The following is a 22,187-nucleotide window of genomic DNA, read 5'->3' as shown; positions in this document are numbered from 1 at the left end:
TGCCTATGTTTACCCTCAAAGCTGGGATGAGAATTCAGGTCTCTCAATCCCTTCTCTAAGTTCTTTCTTCGGAGGCCCAGGCAACATTTCCTTTTTTTCCCAGAACCTACCTTCCACTTGAGTACATTCACACATGCAACAGACATAGAATGCTGCTCCTGGGGCACAACCTGGCTCAACAACAGAGGCAACATCCTGTGGCATGTGTTTGGTATCAAAGAACAGAATAGCAAATGACAAGGATCAGGGAAGGTGGTGGACCTCTGTGATATCTGAGTAAAACTGCACGTGCTGCCGTTGCCTGCCCACTGATTTTCTTGTGCTTAATGAAAGCTTCTGCCTAGTGCCTAAGAAGACTCTAGAACTTGTTGTCACTGTCTCTCAATCTCATGAAATAAAAATACTGTTATGCTAAATCCAGCTAGAGTTAATACATAAAGAATAATAAGAATGTTTAACTCCACTGATGGATGCAGCAGTACAAAGTAAGAGCTCTGAAACTATTCTCTATTTTTTCAGGTGCTCCAACTATCACAGTTGACAATTTGTTTTTGAAGGGAATAAAAAGAACAGAAAAAATGACAGGCTTTTCATATACAGCAAAGAAATCTCCTTTAGTCCATTCCTTGTGCAAGCTGTACTTGCAGTACACTGCCATACCTTACCTTTGAGAAATTAAAATCATATTTCCAAATTTCACATACAATCTCTTTCATTTACAGTTCCTTGCCAGGACAATTCACAGACTGTTGTTCTGCCAAAGAGTTTGGGTCACAACTGCTACCTGCTTTCAACTTATTAGGGAAGAAATATTAACTGCAAGAGCTCATAGAGAGAGTCATTGCTGAGACAAAGCAGCCGTCAATCACTCCCGTGGGAACAATGTGTGAAGCTCACAGGAATGTGAGAGCTAAAGGCAAAAACCAGACCTCCATGCCAAAGACACAGACCAGCCTTCTGAAGTGCTTGTATACACAATTCCACAAATGACAACATGTAAAACAATGGGTTTCATGAAGACAATTCCTTCCCATGGAAGGAATTTGAGTGGCTGTGCAGCTTTGAGTGGCTGTGCAGATAGAAACTCTCCATCACAAAAGAACAACTCTTGATAGAAACTGAAGACACATTTCCACTACAGAACGAAAATTAATTTTTATTTGGTAGGTTTAAGAAAGAGGCAGTTACATTTTTTTTTTTTTTATCACACAGTAAATTTAACATATTCTGAACAAAATGCCATTTCTCTGACCCAGAACTGAAGGATGATCTGCAATTACTCTTATTTGTCATGCTACTAAAAAAAAATAAAGTAAGACAAAATCAGGAAGGTGGTTTTTGGGCAGTGTTGAAATCAGAATAGAAGCCACCTTATTTTCCCACAAAAGATTGGTAACACCAGTAGAAACAACCATATCTATTCTTCAGAGAAAGCAGCTGCAGGTAAAAATAAGATTCACAAAGTTACCTTTAGTGTCATGCTGTGGTACACAGCCATTACACAAACATTAGATTTGTGGACTGTAGCCATTACACATCCATGTAGCTGTGCTCCTGAAATGTCAGAGGGCATTTTGTACAATTCTTGGCTCTTGTTTTGCTCTCGCCTGGGATTACATCAATAATGGGTTCAGCATTAGAGGACAGCACAGCAGAACAGAGTAATGTGCCTCAGCACCAAGGAGATACCAGGGGAATCGTTCTCTTCTTTCTTCCCTCACACATCCAGTCTTGAAATACTGGCCAAAAAAGTGCCAGCAAGCTTTATGGTATACACGACTTTCTGCATTCTAATAATCTGAATTTGTGTAACAGATTTTGTAATCTGAATTGTTTGTAACATAACCATACCACTGGAACAAGCAACATTGATGCTCCTCTTTAGAACATGACTTTCACTTCAGCAAGAATCCTCAGAAAATTAACTTCTGAAGAGAAAAATCTGTTTTGTTAAGTATTTTCTTAAATGCCATAGCAAATGTAACACTAGTGTGAGCATAGATATGTCAAACTTGGGAAAACAGAGGGACAGGAAAGGAGGCAATACACCTACAGATGGTATGATCCTCTCCATGGGAATGGCAGCCAGGGAACTCTAGGCTCAATGAATATGATGCAAGAACACATGCTGATTTCAGCATGCTGATTTCAGCATGTGGACCGGATCTCATACAGATTAAAAAATGAAAAGGGAGAGACTGCAAGGGAAGCAATGCACTCTGCAGCAAAACTCAGCTCTCAGCTAAAAAATATCTTAGCAGGTAGGTTAAGCTTCCTCTGTTTTGCATGCATTTTCTTAGCTGTATTCTAGAACATACAGCATCACAAAATTAAATTACCATAGTTGTTCAACACTAGTAAACTGCCCTACTATAAACTGCCAACAGATTTGCAGAAATTCAATCCACTCCTTCTCTCTAAAACCTGCAGCTAGAAGGAAAATCTGTTCTTTATATGAGCAATCCAATGTGTTTTGGGATCCTGATGACTACTGTAGTTTCCATCCTTCCCTTCTACTGTTCATTAAGCCAAATTTTCTGTTTGCCACTGTTCACATTAATAGGCAGCAGCAGATGTTATTGCAATAAATTTAACAGCAGCATCAACACTACAGTCAGCTATGTAAAAACACCACTTAATTAATTATGTGACTCCAGGAGGGCATGACGAGGAGGGGTAGATCACATGTTGCTGGAAGGAAGGAAGAGAGCAGTTTGTTTACATAGAACATTCAATGTGGACAAAATTAGGCAAGGCGGCCCTCAGATGAGAGAGACAGAGGAAGAAACACTAGCACAAGGTAAAACTCATTATAGCAGTCATGAGGGTGTAGAGATTTTTCTGTTATATTGAGTGTTTTGACTATTGTATAGATGTTGGAGAACCTCTGAGATGCATGGCAGGTATAACAATGGGGACTGAATGAGTAAGCCGATGAAAAATGAGACCAGATGAACTCACTAAAGACACCACAGTCTGCACCAGTCTTGCACAGAAACACGCATCTCCTGTGGGAGTTTAATGGATCCAACTCAACACAGCTCATAGTTTCAGACACTGTTAGTACCCATATCACAACGAGTCTCTCAATAAAATGTTTAAACAGGACAACGCAAAAAATTAACCTTTCCCATTAAAGTGGGCAATCCTAATTCACACCCAATTTAGTATATCTGAATATTTTTTTTATCGCCTTGACCTAGTAATTAACTGTTTTTAAACATTAGAATTGCAAAATTCAACAAAACAAGACCAACGTAGAATTATGCTGTTTTATTTTATACACAGGAAAGAATCAAGTGAGAAAAAAAGATATAAATTTCCATTATTATACAGGGAAATTATACAAATATACAAATTATACAAGGAAGAAGAACAAGAGAAAAAAAAAATCCAATCTTGCCTGAAAAAAATGACCTTAAAGATCAAATTAACAGCTGCAGTTCTGTCATACTTTGCAGTTAACTCAGGGCTGATTGCTAGCACCTTAGCATCACTCCTGGACAAAACTGCATTTAACCATTGCACAGGTAGCTGCAGGCTCTGCTTTGCTCCTAACCAAGCACCATATGTACATGTTTAAACACTGTACAGTCTTTATCATTGACTTAAACTGGGATTAATTTTATTTCACAAGAAAACAATAGATGATTTTCAGAAAGACTACAAAGTCTTTCTTCTGCAAAAATATCAACCTGAAAAATTATGTAGCTAAACTTTCCTCTTACACGTAAGATTTGCACCTATTGTCCAACAACCCATCTTAATATTTGATAAAGAAAAATCTCCTGAAGTTGATTAATTACTTCTCTCTCAGAGTAATGCTCCTCCATAATACCAGACTAGTTATACTCTTAATTTGATGGAAAGACAAAGCAGTACTGTTCCACAGCCGAATTAAAAACTGTTTATGTCCTATAAAGTAATAAAATAACAATTACTTTCTCATTCACTTTCCTATCTCTACCTTCCTGTACAGGGCAAGAGCATGGTAAATTTTTGTAGCAGCTGTCAGTGTATCCTACCCTTCTGACTGGTACCGTCTTACCTTGTGCCTTACTTTGGCCTAACGAGAAATTCAAGATGTCTGGGACAAGACAATGGCATTTTCATACATGCTTAATGCTCTGAAATGCTCAACACAATTTCTGGGAGCTTAGTGCACTGTGAAAAGCTACTCCTTGTGCAGTCTGCTCAAAACAAAACCAATCTTTCTCAAAACAGAAGAACCACTGTCATCAAGTTAAGTCTTTCTAGCAGCGTTGTGCACACAACAGAAAACATCAATTCCAAGCTCCTGCCATGTAGTCATATAGTTTAGCTTCAGGTAGTCCTGTGAGGGGCAGGAAGTTAGACTTGATCCTTATGGGTCCCTTGCAACTTGAGATATTCTATGATTTTACACATTAGCTTACTCCACAGATGTACATCAAACTTAACCAAAAACATGATTCTAGTCTCCCAGTTTTGTTCAGTGCCTTGTGGATATTAGGAAAGGAGAACAGAAAGAGCAGTTGAAGGAATGAACAAGAAATTGTCCCTTACATTCTTAGAAACTGGCTGCTGCATTTATAAACCAACCTTTTTTTCCCCCCTACTCTAGATGGGGAAAAAATGAGATCCAAAAGATATGATACTACAGAGGAAAAAAAAATTATCACCCAGCGATGCATTTACTGCACTTAAAATCTCAGGAAATATTTTCTTAAAGGGAAATGATGAAGAGCAGCTGGAGTAGTGGGGAGTCAGAGTGCATGTCATGAATTCAACAGCACTTTATGGTCCACAGAGAAACATTAAGCTTGTATTTATTAAAAAAAAAAAAAAAAATCAGTAGGAATCAAAAAGCTTAATCCTAGGTGGTGCAGAAGGGAAAAGAATTGCAGGTTTCCATACACAGACCAAATACAACTTGCACAACAGTAGCATCTCCCAGCTCCAAGCCACTATCTTGTAATGGGGTGGATATGAAGAATAAGTTTGATCTATACGGGCAATTCAAATGACTCCCAGAAAAAAAGCAATGTCCCCATCAGCACTATTTTCCAGATAGACAATCAATTTGTTAAAAGATGAAAATATCTGTGTAACCTAGTCTTGTGCAAAGGGACAAAGAAAGGCCTTTCACTCACCTGATATGAAAATTTCCAGTTGTGAAAGCTGATCATGTCCAAATATTTTGCTGGTAACCAGTAAAGCAATCCATCAGTCTGTATGTGTGGCATATGAAGCACAGGAAAAGTGAATTTCACAGGCATTTTACAGTCAGTTATGTTTTAAACAACTAAAAATTAAATCGTATTTTGTCAATATACCTGAGAATTCATCCTAATTGGAAGCATTTTAATTCAATTAACCAGACTTGCAGAGTAAAATAGTAGCATGTTGCTGATAAAATTGACTAATGGGTTTTAAAATTTAATTAGGGTGTATTAAATAAATAGTCATCATCTGTGGCAAGCTTTATTACAGAAATTACATTGTTATTTGCTTGCTTACTTATTTTATACCAAATATTGCCTCTTTTTTTTTTTTTTTAATAAATTAAGTTTTAAAACATTGAAACAGTCAAGATTCATTGGGGCTTTGCCTGTTTCACTTTTTTTGTGTGTGCATGCGTGGGTTTCTGTAAAATTTACATTTTGGAAAATGCAGGCTGAACTGGCAAGGAAGATGACCAGCCTGGCTGACTAGAGAGGTTTGGCTTGAACTCAGGGGAAAAAAGAGAGCACATCACCTTTGAAAGAAGGGACAATCAACAGGGCTGTTGTGGGGTTACACAGGGAGAAAACTGGAAGGGCTAAAGCCCAACTAGAACTTAGTCTTAAAACTACTGCTAGAAAAGACAAAGTAAAATGCTTCTTTCAAATATGTCAGCCATAAAAAGAGGGCCAAGGAGAATCTCTATCCTTTACTGGAAACAGAAGGAAACACTGTGACAAATATTGTGATCTGGGACCCAGGGAAAGAAGCCTGCTTCTGGCAGGACTTGTGACCTTGGATAATAGCCTGGTTGATTTTTCTCTTCAGCAGGCCAGTGGGCATTCAGTGGCAGGACAAGAGAGAATGGCTTTAAATCTAAGAGAGTAGGTTTAGTTTGGGTATTAGGAAGAAATTAATGCTGCTGAGGGTGCTCAGGCACTGGCACAGGTTGCCCAGAGAAGCTGTGGCTGCCCCTGGATCCCTGGAATTGTCCAAAGCCAGGTTGGATGGGGCTTGGAGCAACCTGGGACAGTGGAAGGTGTCCCTGCCCATGGCAGGGGGCGGAATGAGGTGGGTGTTAAGGTCCCTTCCAACCCAAATCTCTCTATGATTAATTACACCTACTGGTGAAGGTAGAAATTACGTGCTTCTGAGAACCATGAGTTGTGCAAGAATGCACAGTCAAAAAAATCAGACTGTACACACCAAGTTTCAGATATTATCTAATTCTGTCACATATTACAAAAATGTATATTTCTTTTCCTTAAAAGAAATAACCAAACAAAAACATGCCAATTACTTATTATCCCACAACTACACCACAAACTCACATTACTGCAAATATCTTGCTACAATGATTTTAATACATAATCTAAACCAACCATTTCAACCTTCCTACTCATACATCCATCTATGTTCCTGTGTTCTCATCTTCACATCTCTCTAAATTTCTAAGGGAAGCTTTTGTAGGAAAAAGCTATCCATAGACAAGAAAGATGTACAAGCACTTTCTCCTCGCTGCTAGACAAACTTTCCTCCAAGATGTCTTCCACCATTGCTAAAGACAAAAGCTCTCTACCCATGTCAAAGACAGTAAGCAAACCTGATATATACAATCCATTACTATCACACTACTAAGTAATTAAAACCAGTGTGCTGGGGCAAATAGGCAAAGGAAATTGATGAAGATCACATTAAGATCTCAAGCTTGACACTTGCTAAATTCTGAAATCTCGGCTTTGCAAAAGCTAAGCTTGGTTCTGGGATATTCAGCAACTGTAATGAAATATAACCTGTCATTTCTGGTAAAATGTCCAAGAATCAGAGCTGTCCAGCAATAGCTGTTGGTTCATTGAGGACAGGCAGAGAACCAGACAGTCACAGAAAAAAAAAAAGAAGCTCAATACAAGAAAAACTTCCAAGCTTGTATATTTTATTAGATCTGATGAAAAAAGGAAGTCTGATGTTGCAATGTAGCTTGCACAAAGTTATACTGCAGTTATGTCTATGAAAATGACCCAAAAAATGCCAACTGCTTCTGCTCAGCAGTTAGGAAGGCAGAAGTAAATAAAATTCCCTAATGTGGAAGGTAGCTGCTCAGGAAGGGCAGTCTGATCTACTAAAGCTGCAGAACAACTCAACTTTTTTCTGACCGTTGTTCAGTGTAATTAAAGCTGGTTCATGTCCACGGATGTGTGACACTGGTCAGCTGGCAAAACCAAGGTATCCTGGCATCGAGCTGCATTGCCCATTCCTTGGCAGCTAGTTGTTTCTTCTACTCTTTGGAAAAAGAAAATGAACTGAGGGAAGTTGGGGAAAGAGGTGACAAAATGAAGGCTGAAGAGCTGAAAAGCCTACTGGCTGTATACAGAGATTGAATCATAACAATACAGATAAACTCCAACTGCACTGGCAAGAATTTATTATCTCCCTATGAAGCTCTGTGGTTATTCATTCATTTGAGATGTTTCTGGATTCTCTCATATTTTAATTTGCATGTGTGAGAGAAGAAAGAAAAGAAAAAATAAATGGTATGCTAAGCTTTCATAATACTTTCCAGCTCTGAAGCCCATATTTACAAAAGGCCAATATAACAAGAGATAGCAATTGAGGGTGAGAGGATAACCCTAGTATTTTATTCACGTGACGTTATCTGGAGTCTTATGTAGGTTTGGTCTCAAACAAACATGTCTTGACCTCATGGATAATGCATACTCCAGCATTTTTGTCAGGATTTCACCCTTTGAAATGCTGACATAGGTTTAAGTTTACATGTCAATTACTAGCTTGAATTGAATGACATTTTTTTCTGTAACAAGTATTTGCCTGGTTTATAAGTTAAAATTTATAGAAATCTCATTTCCCACCACAAAAAACTCAAGTAATGCAATATAAAGCATATACTAAATTCACAGTATATGAAAAGCCTTCTTCACCTTACCTCAACTTACCTTCACTGCACTATACAAAAACAAACCAACAATAACTTCAAACTTAGAAACACTAACAATATATATTAAAAGTAAGGATGTGATCTCAAGATAGCTGGAGGACTGAAAACCACCAGACTGAATTTGTTCCTAGTGGTGAGTACATGCAATTTCCCATAATGAAATAGACAGAACGCTTAGCACCAGGAGTGAATTTAAATGCCTAACTATGATGTGTGAAAATACTTTCGTTTTACAACAACAAAGGCATCTGCATCAACATAATTTATGCAGTTGCATGAACGTTTAATTCAGCTTGATTGCTGTTTGTGTTATTTTCTGTATTTAGCAAGGGTGCATCAAAGAAGATTTCTGTCAGTCTGCTTTACTGACAGAACTCTGGTTTCTTTTGCACTGCTGAAACAGTGAAATCACATTCTGGCTTAACAAGATAGAGTCATGTAATATTGGCTCAGACTTGTGCTAGCCCAGTTCTCAACAACTTCAGTCCTTGCCTGGCATCTCCATTAAGAACAGTCAAGCTCAGCACAATGAACTGCGACCCAACTGGCAGCACAAGTGACAGTATCAGAACACAGATACATCTTAGCACAGATTAATTCTTCGGCTGTTTTAAGTCAGGTATGCTGGTTCTACAGTTTCCAACAGACATGTATGAACAGAAATGAAGAAAAGAAAAGAACAGATAAAAATTCTTTCTTTTGCAAAACATCACAGAGAATCAGCTTAAATGATAATAGAAACCCTTTGTATGCGGAAGGATGGAGTGTAACTCAGGACTGCTTCCTTTGTTTGTGCACATCTCGCACGCAACCCTGCGTCTCACATTCTCTGCAACAGTTATTCAACTGCATAATGCAAAAAAACCCCATCCCGTTTTCAGCCTTGTTCCTCAACAGCAGAAACCCGTAAAAGCAGTCTCTTACAACTCTTTCCTTAGTGTCCAGCACAATGGGCACTGTGGAAGAAAAAAAGCTAAGCAAACCCATCCCCACGCAAAGGTGCTAACGTGAAAAAAACGCCCTGTTCTAAATTTTTGCCAGGAGTGGGAGAAGTAGAGAAATTCCTGCAAGAATTCAAGGATAAATGGTTCTTGGCTAGTTATTTAGAAGACTAACTCATAATTGATATAATAATGTATTATTTTTTCTTGGCACTTTGTAGCATAGAAAATGCCATATTTACAACAGGTATAACATCTATAGTATATCTTAAAAATTGCCATTGAATCCCTGAAAAAGTTAGCAAGCAACATAAATGAGGCCTTGATATCATGCTAAAAGCAAATGCAAAACTGACCTCTTTTTCTCTATTTACCTATTTAACAACTGTAAATACACTGTGTGTATTGTGTCTACCTGTCAGTTAAGTACTAATAACAAAAAAGTTTCTCATGGTAGGTAATCAAGAAGGTTGTAACTCAGATAAATATTACTTTTATATATACTCGTTTACTTAAATAAACCTGTTAGCAGATATTTTCAGGATTGACTACATGTAGAAAATCCATAAAGATAAGCCTCCTAAAATGGACAAATATACAGAATTCTTTTTAAAACTACATTAATTAACAAGCACCATTATGCCTGAGCCCCATATCACTGATATAGCCCATATCACTGATATAGCCCCATATCACTGATGATAGCAAGCTAGGTCTTTCTCTTTCCCTGAAGTCAATGAGATAATTTAATTTTCAAACAACTATGCAATTTAGGAGCCAAAGAAACAATAACACTGCTTAGGCTTCCAGCCTAAGTCCCAGATTCTTACCGGTGTATCAGTGCCCATTTCCCACTCCTTTCAGTGGTTCACAGTTACATACATATTTACATAAAAATGGCCCCAAATACACCTGAAAGTATGTGTCCCCATAGAAATTCCAGATAAGGATTCATTGACTTTCAGGAGCAAAATAACCTGGTGACAACAACAAGTCTCTCACATGTTGAATACAAGAAAAAATAAGTTTTAGTCTTGTAATCTATCTTGTTGTTCAGCTGAATCCAACCCTGACTTCCCACTGAAGCCAATAAATTTGTATTACCTGGTCTGCCAAAGTTTTCTCCTGAAAGAGGTCACTGCAATTCATTTCTCAGGACTAAAATGCCACTTACACATCTATGTAAATCTTTTAACTATGGGATGCTGTAAAATTACATTACTTCTGTAGAGTATTTACAAAGTAGCTAAAAAGTAATTGCTTCAGTAGTCAGATGTTCTTGTTAACCCTTAAGCACTATGTAATACAAGCTAAACGTTACCTTGATTTTCTTCAAGCTTCCCAATTGTTTCTATCTGCTCAACAAGGTCATTTGAGTTCCACTGGCTCATGCCTATGAGAATAGCATTTTTTCCTTCCACCATCTCTTCTGTAAAAGGAAAAAGAACAGAATAAATTGCTGTGACAAACAAGAGAAAAAAGACAGGGTGAGAACTAGTAATCAAGAGAGAAATAAACACTCATTAGAGCCCCTAATGGGGACATATAACAGGTTATGCAGGACTACTCAGGAAAGCTTCTTGCCTACTCATATGCTTTACAGCAATCCTATACGCTTCATAGATTATGTATAGGAAAAACATGGAAAAGAGAGGACTGTCTGAAACTTTTCTCTCTTGAGCAGCCACTGCAAAACAAAGTCTATAATAATCACTTTGAGTGTTAGAGTGGTTGTTTGGTTTGGGGTTTTTAACTTTTTTTATTTGAAGAACATTCAAAAGGCAGAGAAGAGGGAAGTGTAGACACACAGACCAGTTCAAGACTTTTCTCCTTTTATCAAAGGCACCTGTGCTACCTAAAGCTTTACATTTTCACCTAGGGACATAATGGAATGGAACCAAGCCCACAGCACAGAGAACCACCTCTTTTACTGAGATCCCATCCAGGAAGTGGGGTAGGAAAAACTGAAAGCACAAAACACAATCTGTAGATAGATATTAACTCTTTTCTAAAAAACAAACTGAAAACCAAGCAGGCCTAGAAACTGTAGGAAAATATCTTCCCTCAATTTAACAGCTATTTGGCAAGAAGGGTACATTAATCTTTTCTGAATAAATTTACTCAAAGCACTTCAGCCTGGAAGTGGCTGGATACAACCCAGAATGGTCTTCGTACCTAGGGCAAGCACGCAGAAAAAAGGCAATAAGTAAAATAAGTAGTAACAGTTCTTTACTTGTTAAGGCAGATTCAGAGAATGGGTCAAATTCTGTCCTCTCTTACTGTCTTTCGTAGAGAGAATGGCTCTAATATGGGAGTAAAAACAGAATAATTTAGCCAAGGCATTTCTGGCTAAAATAATAATTTTCAAATGCCTACCTTGTAGGAGGCCTCTAAATGATTTAAAAATGTATGTTCTTTCATGTTCTCTCATACGTACCTGTCTCATTTAGAGAGATTTTGGTACTGGAGAAGGAGAAAGATGAGTATGTATAAAGGATTGTATAAATCACTTCACAGCCACCACCATATCTTACCTCTCCCTAAGTCATATCTTTTATAAATAAACAATGATAAAGGTCACTTATCAGATAAGCTGGATCCAGCAAAGCCCCCTGAGACTTGATGCAATCTCAGCTGCTCCCTGAGGCAGAAAGAATCAACCACTTAGCACAGCATTTTGCTCAGGTTTTTGTGACTTTCTCTCAGAGGCTGTTCTATTTGAAGTTCTATAAGGAGGAAGGGAAGGTGCCATGATGGTTTTGGTCTCTTCCCTCCCCCCCCCCACCCCTCCCGCAACAAGCAACAAGTGGTTTAAAAATCCATCTGAGTATGATGGGTATTTTCAGTGATATTTTGTGCTTAGTCCTTACTGTTGCTGTTCCTCCTGCCAAATTTTTGAAGTGTCTATAAGTGTCTTGCCCCCCTGAGCCTCACACCAGCCACTCAGCACAACTGCACAAATACAGATGGAAAAGTGTTCAAATTAGCAGCAGCATAGAACAAACACAGCTCTCAAGACCTCCTTAGGGCATAGCAGTGGTGAGTGTCTGGCTGACGGGTGTAACATTTTACCCACAAATAAAAATGAGAGATAATGGTTTTCTACTATAGATTTTGTTTTCCTGCTTTGTTCTTCTTGAGCAAAGTCCAGTGTTGGCATTGGAAGACCAAGCAGCAGCACAGCTGATGGCCCTTAACGCTGGCAGGTGTGTGCAGCAGGCATGAAGACCAGTGAAAAGAACTGAAAACAAATGAGAGACATGTGCCTCCAGGGTTGTGTTACGGAAGATTTTTTTTCAGCTTAAAGGGTGTGGGGAGATCGGTATGGGGGTGTTTGCCTGTCTGTTGTGGAAGTCTAATAAAACAGACAAATGGGAATGTGCAGGCTTCTCTGAGCAGCTTTTCAAATCTGAGAAAAAATGTTAGTCAACCATGGAATTTCATATTCTGACAATTTTGTGATGATGTATTCAGCTGTAATTTTCACCTTCTGTGATCAGAGGTATGTTGCAGTTAAATTATAAGGGAGTTTCCTGCATCAAATATAATTTTACAGTTTGACACTGTAAAATTCCTGCCTAACTTATGGCATGTCACATGGAAAGCAAGAAACAAAGGAAAGCCAGGCAGTATATAAAACAGTAAAATATTACTTCTCCCTTACCGTATGGATTTCAGTGAATTAAGTAGTTAGCCATGACAGATCAATCAACAGTCAAAAAACATGTACAGCTGCTTAATCTCAAACACAGATGCTTGATTCTCTGTTTACAAGGCTGCCAGCCAGAAACTTCTTTGTTTGAGAAACTCAGATTTGACCCCAGCTGTTTTTCAGAATACAAAAGCAGCTCACTAATGTTATGTTTTAATGGTGCCGACTGCTGTGCCCACTGTTTCCTACTTCAGCCTGTCTATGAAGTACAAATTACACATGGGTAGATGTGGGATAGCTTCCAAATTCTCCCATGAAGAAACCCCATAGTACTCAACTCCAGCTGCACTGTGCAGCTGCAAGAATATCAAACATTGATGAAGCACTCTGTATAAGTAACAGAGAATGGGTGAGGAATATAGGTAAGAAACACTGCAGAAAATTTTATGCTGGAGACAGAAAAAGGGTATCAAGCTACCTCATTTTTCGGAGGTGGAAGCCACAGTCTCTGTCCTGGACAGGTCTCCCTCACTCCAGCACAAACAAACTCCTCTTGTTTCTTTGGTGCTAAATTTAACCTACTGATAATGCCAATTACTTCAGCCCACACATATGTTTTCCTCTACCAAAGACACAAGCTCCCTTATCACCAAGAGAGCTTCTGAGTGTAGAAACGCCTTCCGCCTCTTTTGCTAGTATTTATACCTCTGTGTACATTTTTTTTCCTGACATTTAAACACTTTATTTCTGAAAGGCTGGTCGGGAGAAAGCAGAGATGATACTGAATTAGGAGGACCTATGGACTGCCTCAAGGGTAGTGAGGCCTTGCAGAGAGATATGAATGGACCACAATCACCAGCCGTATGAAATTTAACATGTGCAAGTGCACATATGAAATTAACATGTGCACCCAGGATGGGGAAATCCTGGTTAGACCTACAAACGGTGGGAGAAAGGTCTGAAGAGAAGCTGTGGGGAAAGAGATCAAAGGGTTTAGGTTGATGGCAAATTGAATATGAGTCAACGGTGCATCCTGGCAACTAAAAGGGCCAGCAGTGTCCTGGGTGCATCAGGCACAGCACCCTAGCCAGCTGAAGGAAGGTGACTGCCCTGCTCTGCTCTGGTGCAACCTCACATTGAGCCTTGTGTCTAGTTTTGGGTTCCATAATACAAGAAAGATCTAAAGCTATTAGAGAGTATCCAGATGCTGAATGGCCTCAAGACTAAGATTTATGAGAAATGATTGAGGTCCCTTGTTTTGTTCAGTTTGGAGAAGAGAAGACTGAGGGCAGACCTCATCGCAGTCTGCCACTTCCTCAAGGTGGGCCATGGAGAGGGAGTTGCTGATATCTCTCTGGTGACCAGTGACAGGATATGAAGAAATGAAAATCTATCTAAACAAAACTTGATTTGAAGAGCATTTTTGCAAGATAACTATCAAGTAATCTAAACTTGGAAATACTTGTGTCAACTCAATATGGACTACGTCCAGTAAATTCAAAGTGCATTTCTTGTTCTCAGTCTACAATGCATGCCTCACCAGCTCTAAAAATGCAGGCATCAAACTGACCTTCAAAGCATTACTGAACAATGGACCTTGATGATTCAAAAGAATATTCCATCAAGCACAGTAAGTGATCATACTCTCAAAGACAGAATCTAGTCACATTGTTGATCTATTCACATCAAAGAAAACGATGCCATCTAGAATGTCTGAAACATCATCATTTTAGTTCTCTTTATGGAGAAAAAAAAATTGAAGTATGATTTGGTGCTCAAAGTTACAACTGCAGCTTCACTCAGAATTTGGAAACATTGCTGAAATCATCAAGACAGCTATTTTAAGCACATGGTAGAACATTGCAAAGCACAAAGGCAGTGTGGAGGAAGATCAGCATACGGTATATTTTTTTCTATTTCCAACTCTTCCATTCACTAAAGCTTAACACTTAAATGCAGCTTAAACAATTTGGGTATCCTATTCTCATTGAATACCCAGTGGGAAAAGATCACCATCTCTCATTCTCTTCATGCTTAGATGTCTCACGTGGACATTTAATTTTGAACCACAGAAACAATTTATCACATATTATCTCTCACTAAAAGTCTATTATTAGGGGATTAACAACTCAGTAACAGATGTTGTTCATTATCTTTACATAGCAGTGACTTTTTATTTCAAGTAACCATTATAATAATGATAGTGACTGTCATTGCAAGCATTTCAGACTACATAGACTACTTTTGACATTAAAACTTAAGTATTTAAAGAAAGCTCTTTCTGAAAAAGCAAGTGAAATGTGTCAGAAAACCGTAAATTTTGGTTCCTGGAAACAGAACCAAAACCAGAGCCCCAGCCTCCCACTCAAGGTGGGAGATTGTGTATGCACACAACCTACAAATTCTTCTCCCGCTTCAGAACAAAACTTGGCATGTTACCAACCATGTCAAGATTCAGGGCCTCACAGATGACGTAGGGAGTGCTGCAGTTACCTCAGGTTAGAGCACAGTGCCATAGTCACAGGTTTGATTCCCATATGGGCTATTCACTTAGGAGCTGGACTCAATGATCTTTGTGGGTCCCTTCCAAGTCAGAATATCCTGTGATGAAATCCGCAAGCATTTAAATACTGCTCCTTGAACAAGCAGAGATCCCAGTCCCTCCAGAGGAAGTTTTGATAGAGTGGAAAACCTAAGACATTGGTCTTAACAGCTGGCCATTAGTAATATGGACACTCATGGCCTTCATCAGGAACTGTGAACAAGAACACTCCCATTGTAACCTCGTACACCGTCTGAGCTGGGAAGGACCAGGGTCAGGCCCCATGAGGTCTGTACTGGTGGTGTCTTGCTGGTTCTGATGCCAGAGTCAGCTCAGGGCAGCTCACTCATCCACACCAGCACCTCACCAAACTCCTGTAAATTTAGGTCCATTCACAAATTCTGGATAGAAGAACTGATGGAGGTTTTGTCTGATAAAGACAATGTTGTCAGTTCACCCATGAAGGAGTTTACTTAGTTGTAGCAAAACTGGGGGAAAAATGGGGAGGGGAGGACAAAAATGTGTACTCACCTCGCGCATCAAAGAATTCATCATCGGAGCTCTCCACAGAGTCTCTGAGAACACCCTGCATGTGCCGCTGAGCGCCACCAAATCGGCATGGGTGAGCTGGAAATACAATGAGACTCACATTAACACAAGAGAATGCTCCAAAAAAGACCTTGACCCAACACATTAATGAACAGTTTGTGTAGGTGCCTCAGGAGGATGGTCATCATGCATACTTTAATCTCAACTGTCAGCCAGCCAGAGCTCTCAGGATGGCAAAAAAATACTTCCACTTAACCAAAGTGATTAAAACAAGTTTGTGTCAAAGATAAGCCTGCATTCAGCTAATGCAGTGACCTCAAAAGATAAACTCTTTTCTGTTGAATTCATCTGACTGCTCCATTCCAACACTCGAATTGCACATTGTTTCTAAGACACAAAGCAGCATTCCCGCAGGACATGACAGTAGCTCCCACTTAAATTCAATTTAACTCCTAAAATAAGTGCCATCTTATTTGGCGCACAGATTTGCAGAAAAGCTACTTAATTCTCACTCACTGAACTGGTTCCATCAGAGAGCTCTGCTGTGCCGGGGCCTGGGGCTTTCACTTGAAGCTTGCCATTTGAAGACAGGAAGGGAAAACCCCATTAGAATAGGTACAGTAACAGATATAGTCATGACAGCTTAGATGGTCCTAATGGATTATCATACTCAAACTAATTTATAGTTAGTAAACCAGACTTGCCTAAATATCTGAATTCTCCTTACATCTAAGCAACCCAACACTAGAAAGAAGTAGTGAAATAAATTAACAACAAAGTCTTCCCACAATCAGTGGAGAACCAGGGATCGAATCCACCATACCCCTAACAACACTACTGTAGAAAGGACACTCATTGCCCACCAGAATAGCGTCCTTCGTTTTATTCACTTCCACAAATGATGACATCAGACCTGATTCTAATATCCTGAGCCCCTGGCCACAAAAGCATTCTTCTTCTCTCAGTAGTAAAAGAGCAACTCAAACAGAGGATGCATCCTTCTGTATTATTCTGAAGAAAACATGCCACTAAGTCACAGCCTTTTGTTCTTCATTTACTCCACCTACAGCTGAATTAATCAGAAATATAAGTGAAAGGTGGTAAGAAGCAGCAGATTTTAGCTGGCCAAGATGTGAGTAAAAACAATAATCAATTAATAACATTTTAATAGGTTTAAAAAATTGGTTATTAAGAAGTAAATAAAAATAATAGTCAATTAATAGCATTTTCATATGTTTTTTTTAAATGGTTATTAAGGAGTCAGTATTCACTACAAGAGTACAGCATGTATTGGGAATGTGTCCAGTGATATCTGGCAGCTACTGGAGCCCCTCCATTCAGATACATATCTATCCTAAAATGCATCACTACAGTTATCAAAGCAGTGGTAGAAAGAACACTATTCTGAACTTCAAATGAAAAAAAGTCTGCACTGGGTCAATGCTTGGAAGAGCAGGCATTCCAAAATTCCAAAAGCACAAGGTGGAGGCACCACAAAAAAAACCAGTGATGAATGGAGGGTTGGACAGAAGGAGGGAGGGAGTGAGGGGGGGAGAGAGAGGAAGGAAGAACGAAAGGAGGGAGAAGGCTATAAAATAAAAAATTGTAAAAACTTCAAAGGAACTCCAAAGCAAATAGCAATTCCCTGGAGAAGAACTGCCACTAGCGTGGTTGAAAATCATAATAGTAATCAATAATAGTAATCCCCACAAAAAAAGCCCATGGTTTCAGGGACTTTGGAGTTTGATGTAGAATGTGAAGAGAGGGCAGGGAAAGCTGTCACAAATATCCAGGCATAAATTCTGACTATGAGAAAAGATCTTGGGAGCATAAGTTTTTATTATATTGCACTGGGAATGCTTCTAGATTTAGAAGCAGCTTAAACATAACCACAGTCAGCAGCATAAATATGCGTAAAGTTCACTGCAACAGCTCTCCACATCTAGACTGATTTGCTGGCTGGACTGCATTGCATTGCCCTAACACATTGGTCCTATTGAGTCTGCTTCCTTCTGTGCCAGCAGATTAGCATTAGGCACCTTCAGAGGACTCTATTAACATTTCTTGATTTTATTAGACACAGGCATTGCCTGGACTCACTGATTTGATTTACACTGTCAACTGCTGCATATCTTATTTTATAATTTCGTTTCAGAGAATGAAAAGACCAGCCCTACTTCAGAACACAGGTGAGCTCCTCGGTAATGACACTTTATGCTTCTACGGCAGTGAACCTACCCTTTATCAGATCAGTCAGCTGACTCTTAGCAGTCAGAAATTTTTGCACCCGGGTAGCAACTTTCATTTCGTTTCAGTTGTTCAGTATCACAATTTCTGACCAAAGAAGGGGAAAGCATGTAGAAATGCCTTGAGCACTACATGACCAATTTGCAAGTCACAATAGTTGAACTGGAAGCACATACACCAGTTCCCCACAAGCTGTTGAGGCAGCACGACGAGGGATAGTAGGATATAAGAGTAACATTTCCCAGAGGTGGAAGGAGAGCCCATAGAAATGCACAGGTGCTTTTCTTCTAGAAGAAGCAGAAGTAAAGTTTCCTATCTAACCTGTTCTCTCTGCACAGAACTGCCAAGTTCTGTGACAGTCACCTGTCACAGAGGGAGCTGGCAGGGGCTTGCCCTGAGCACAGAGCCACAGTAAAAGCTAGGGAGAAGACAAGAGCAGAGCCATCGTTGCAGCACTATGAACAGAAGCTCAGTGCTCTAATTAGGCTAGCACTAACTGTAAGTAATTGTAATTAAGATTACAATCAGGGATTTTCCTCAGTAAAAAAAAAAAGTATTTTTTTTTCCTTCAACAAAGAACAGTTGGAATTTCACTGGTACTTTGCTGCATCAGTGATCTGGTGACTGATGGCGGTGCTGTGCTGCATGTTAGATACTGATTTCCTTACCCCTACTATGTATAAGTAAGGATCACAACTGAAATCTATATCCTGCATAACAGCTTCCACAAGGGGAAGAGCCACAGATCACAATCAGCTGCAACCTCTTGTGATAAGCAGCAAAATAGCGAGGATCTTATTTGAGCAAAAATTGCTACAGAAATAGTTCCATGTTCTATTATGCAACACTTGCACTTCGATTGAAGGCAAGTCAGACTGCACCTCTGTACACGTCATCCTAATTCAGATGCAAGGCAAGTTTAATCCTTGGTGTTTAATGAGTGCACATAATTCCAGCAAACAGCAGAAGAAACAGTTCCCACTCACATACCAGCAGCTTCTAATGCTGTCCATCCAGAGAAGGAACAACCCACTAAAATGATGCAATCTCTGATATGTTCCACAAATAGACCTAAGGAGCGGAACAGTCATGGAAAATGCCAATTCTACTTTCACCCACAAACACCAGCAGGGCTTATTCTACCATAGTTCCATAAGAAATCAACAGCAGCTGAAAAGTATATATAAGAGAAGAATCAGCTCTAGCTTCCTCTGGTCAGGGGGCATAAACCCAAATTCTTTCCAAAGATATCTCTTTTTTTTACAAGCTGGCAGTGATATGACAATTAAGCAGTGCATGAGCACACTTCATTACATGTGATATGAGGGTGATTCTAAAAGAGAGGAAAAAAAAAAAAAAAAAAAAAAAAAAAAAAACACAAGAGGAATTAAAGTGACCCTACTGGTCATTAGCCAACATTCTCAGGACTAAGGAAATGGAAACAGAAAAACAGGTAAGACGTGAAGTAAGGCTGAAGTGGCTCTGAAAAGTATAAAAAGCAAAGGTTTTCCTCTGAAAATGGAATAGCTAATGCTGTTGATTCCCAACTTTAATAATTTTCTTATATCCTTTGGAAGGCCTGGTGTCTAAAACACATTCAACATAGAAGTCCCAAGCATCCTAAGACAGAACAGCTCACCATTGTCACTCAACAGTATGCACATGTTCTGCTACCAGCACCAAAAATACTGTTTCAATATTACCTGTAAAGCAAAGATTGTATTCAAAATGCACACCAGTTCTGGAGAAAGAAATGGTATCTGCTTTCCTTTTCCATTCCAGTAACTGGCATCAATTCTGACAGCACAAAGCAACACCATACACTACAGGCCCCAGGTCCTTAGGTGGCATACATCTAGAGGTGAAAGTTGTGAGAGCACCAGAATATCTTCTGGGAAAAGGAAGGAACATTTTCCTGTGGAGATGATCTCCTCTAAGCACACCTTACCAAGGCACAGGGATTGAATCTGCTACTGGATCTAATGAGCAGAAAATTAATTTTCAAATGCAGCAGGAAATAAGCCTAGCCCTGCTGTGAAACCACAGCCATGTCACCTTTCTTCACTGGTTCTGCCTTCTCCTCATTTTGAAATAGCTTTTAAAAACACTTAATGCAACTGAAAAAAAAAAAACCCATTACTGGAGTCATCACATCACTGTTTACAGAAGCACTTCATGGGCAGGAGCAGCACATACTCTTTGGGAATGAAAGAGTATGATGATTTCATTCCTGAAACATACTTGTAAGGGCAGAGTAGCAGCACAGTAGGCTCAGTCCAGAAGCAGTTTAAGAGCCACTCCAGCATCTCCCTCTTCTCCTTACCAATGCGTGTATCGCTGGCTACCTTGTCAGGCAAGCAGGACAGACGGAAAGTAAGCAGGATGAGCCAAATGCGAGCCATAACAGCCCCTTGTGTACTGGCAGCACCACAGGCTGGCTCCAGAGGCCATCCCAGCTCAGGTGTGCTCACACCAGACTTGCCAGAAAAATGCATTCAAGCAGCTTGGGGTAAGAGGAGCAGTTTTCATTAGATGCAATTACAGCACTGGGCTTTACTGTAAAATCAATTCAATATTATTTACTTTACTGTCAGATTATCAGAGATTTCAAGCTTTGCAGATGGCCCAGCCTTTTTCTACATCTTTTGCTTGGTAACATTCTCCAATTTCCAATCAAGCCCAGACATAAGCACATGCCAGAAGACAGGCAATCATAAAGAAAGCACTCCTAAATACTATCACCACACCTAGGTAGACATGAAACAGCATACAGTGTTCTCATAGCTACTGGAAACTCAGTCTTTTACACAGTCAAATATTGAGGACTGAATTAATCTCAATTAAAAAAAAAATAGACTCTATTACACAGATTAAAAATTTCCACCTGTCAAAACTTGTTTTAGAAGCACACCATTTTGAATTCAGGGGCAGTTGTCCTAATAAAATTTAAAAGCACAAGTCATTTTTCCATTTGGATAAAAATGCTGGGTAGGAGGAATGACCTTTGCTATTGCTACTGACTGTTGTTGCATAATAATATTTCCTTCTGTTTTGCTGGTTTCAGATGCTTCTTGCCTACCCATTAGTGATTTAACTGAGCTACCCACACAGTGTTACCTAGTGACTATGAAGTTAAGACTTACTGGAAGCCAAGTTCATCCACAATTATTTCCTAGTTATGTTTTATTTTTTATTTGGAAAACGTAAAACTGAAGATGTACGTTACAAGTATGTGAATTTAACTGCTGGAGGCACTCCTAAGACTCAGGAGCTCATACAAGACAGAGGGAGATGCTGACCAGAGGAAGTCCTTGCCTGCACACTGACCACCAAAAAAGATGGACCATATATGCCATCACTGATAGCAGGGCCACACAGAACTCATCCAAAATCACAGAATGAATCTGCATCAGAGACTGGAACTGAAATGAAATCAGTTGAAGCTGAAATGGAACACACTTAGCAGAAGGGGCTGAGGAGGGGCATGGAGTGGGAGGCCTATAAAACTGTGAAGCTAAAGGAGGAGAGGAAGAAAAATAACAGTGGGAGGTGAGAGGGAGGGTAGAGAGAACATAAAATGCCAAAGGGGATGGGGAAGAAAAAAGTAGACCAAGTCAAGATGTCAAGCTCCCTTGTCAAAATACACAGCTGACAAAGCCAGACATAGATACAGACAGAAAAAGGTCGCCACAAATTGCAGGTTCTCTTGTCAAGAAGTGAAAGACCTAACTGATGGCCACTGTGGTCAGAAGTGGCCAACACAACCAGCTCCTCTCTCCCATCCCTCATTCAGTGTCTTTCACGTCACAGCAATTTCACAGTGAGAAATCCCTGGTTGTCTACTCTGTATATCCCTCAACTGGCAGTTCTGCAGCAGATGGTAAGGATGGGCATGTATTTGAATATTGAGTATAGGAAACGAATCAAGAAACTAAGCCATGCAGGCCTTAAAGCCCCTATTTTAAGGTACCAGTGACATTTGCAGTCTTTCACTTTACAGGATTACTAGTGAGGTGGAGGAAGAGAGAAAAGAGGTTTAACATGACTGTGCAGACTTCAAATCCTAGATTAAACTTTCCTGTAAACATCGTACATCTCCCA

General features: G+C 39.5%; 1 protein-coding gene across 2 annotated transcripts in view; it reads right to left on the bottom strand.

Moving 5' to 3' along the window:
• PITPNM3 (PITPNM family member 3) overlaps positions 1-22,187 on the bottom strand; it is a 55,034-nt gene that overhangs the window by 30,685 nt on the left and 2,162 nt on the right. For both annotated transcript variants that reach the window (XM_053961605.1, XM_053961606.1), the window contains exons 2-3: positions 15,822-15,917; positions 10,418-10,525 (exon numbers count right to left, since the gene is read on the bottom strand). In XM_053961605.1, the coding sequence (XP_053817580.1) occupies positions 10,418-10,525; positions 15,822-15,917 (204 nt within the window). The remainder of the gene's footprint in view (positions 1-10,417; positions 10,526-15,821; positions 15,918-22,187) is intronic.

This window comes from Vidua chalybeata, chromosome 20 (genome assembly GCF_026979565.1).
Source record: "Vidua chalybeata isolate OUT-0048 chromosome 20, bVidCha1 merged haplotype, whole genome shotgun sequence".
Taxonomy (NCBI): Eukaryota; Metazoa; Chordata; class Aves; order Passeriformes; family Viduidae; genus Vidua; species Vidua chalybeata.
Note: the sequence above shows the minus strand (reverse complement) of the source record. Positions and strands in the feature narration are given on the sequence as shown.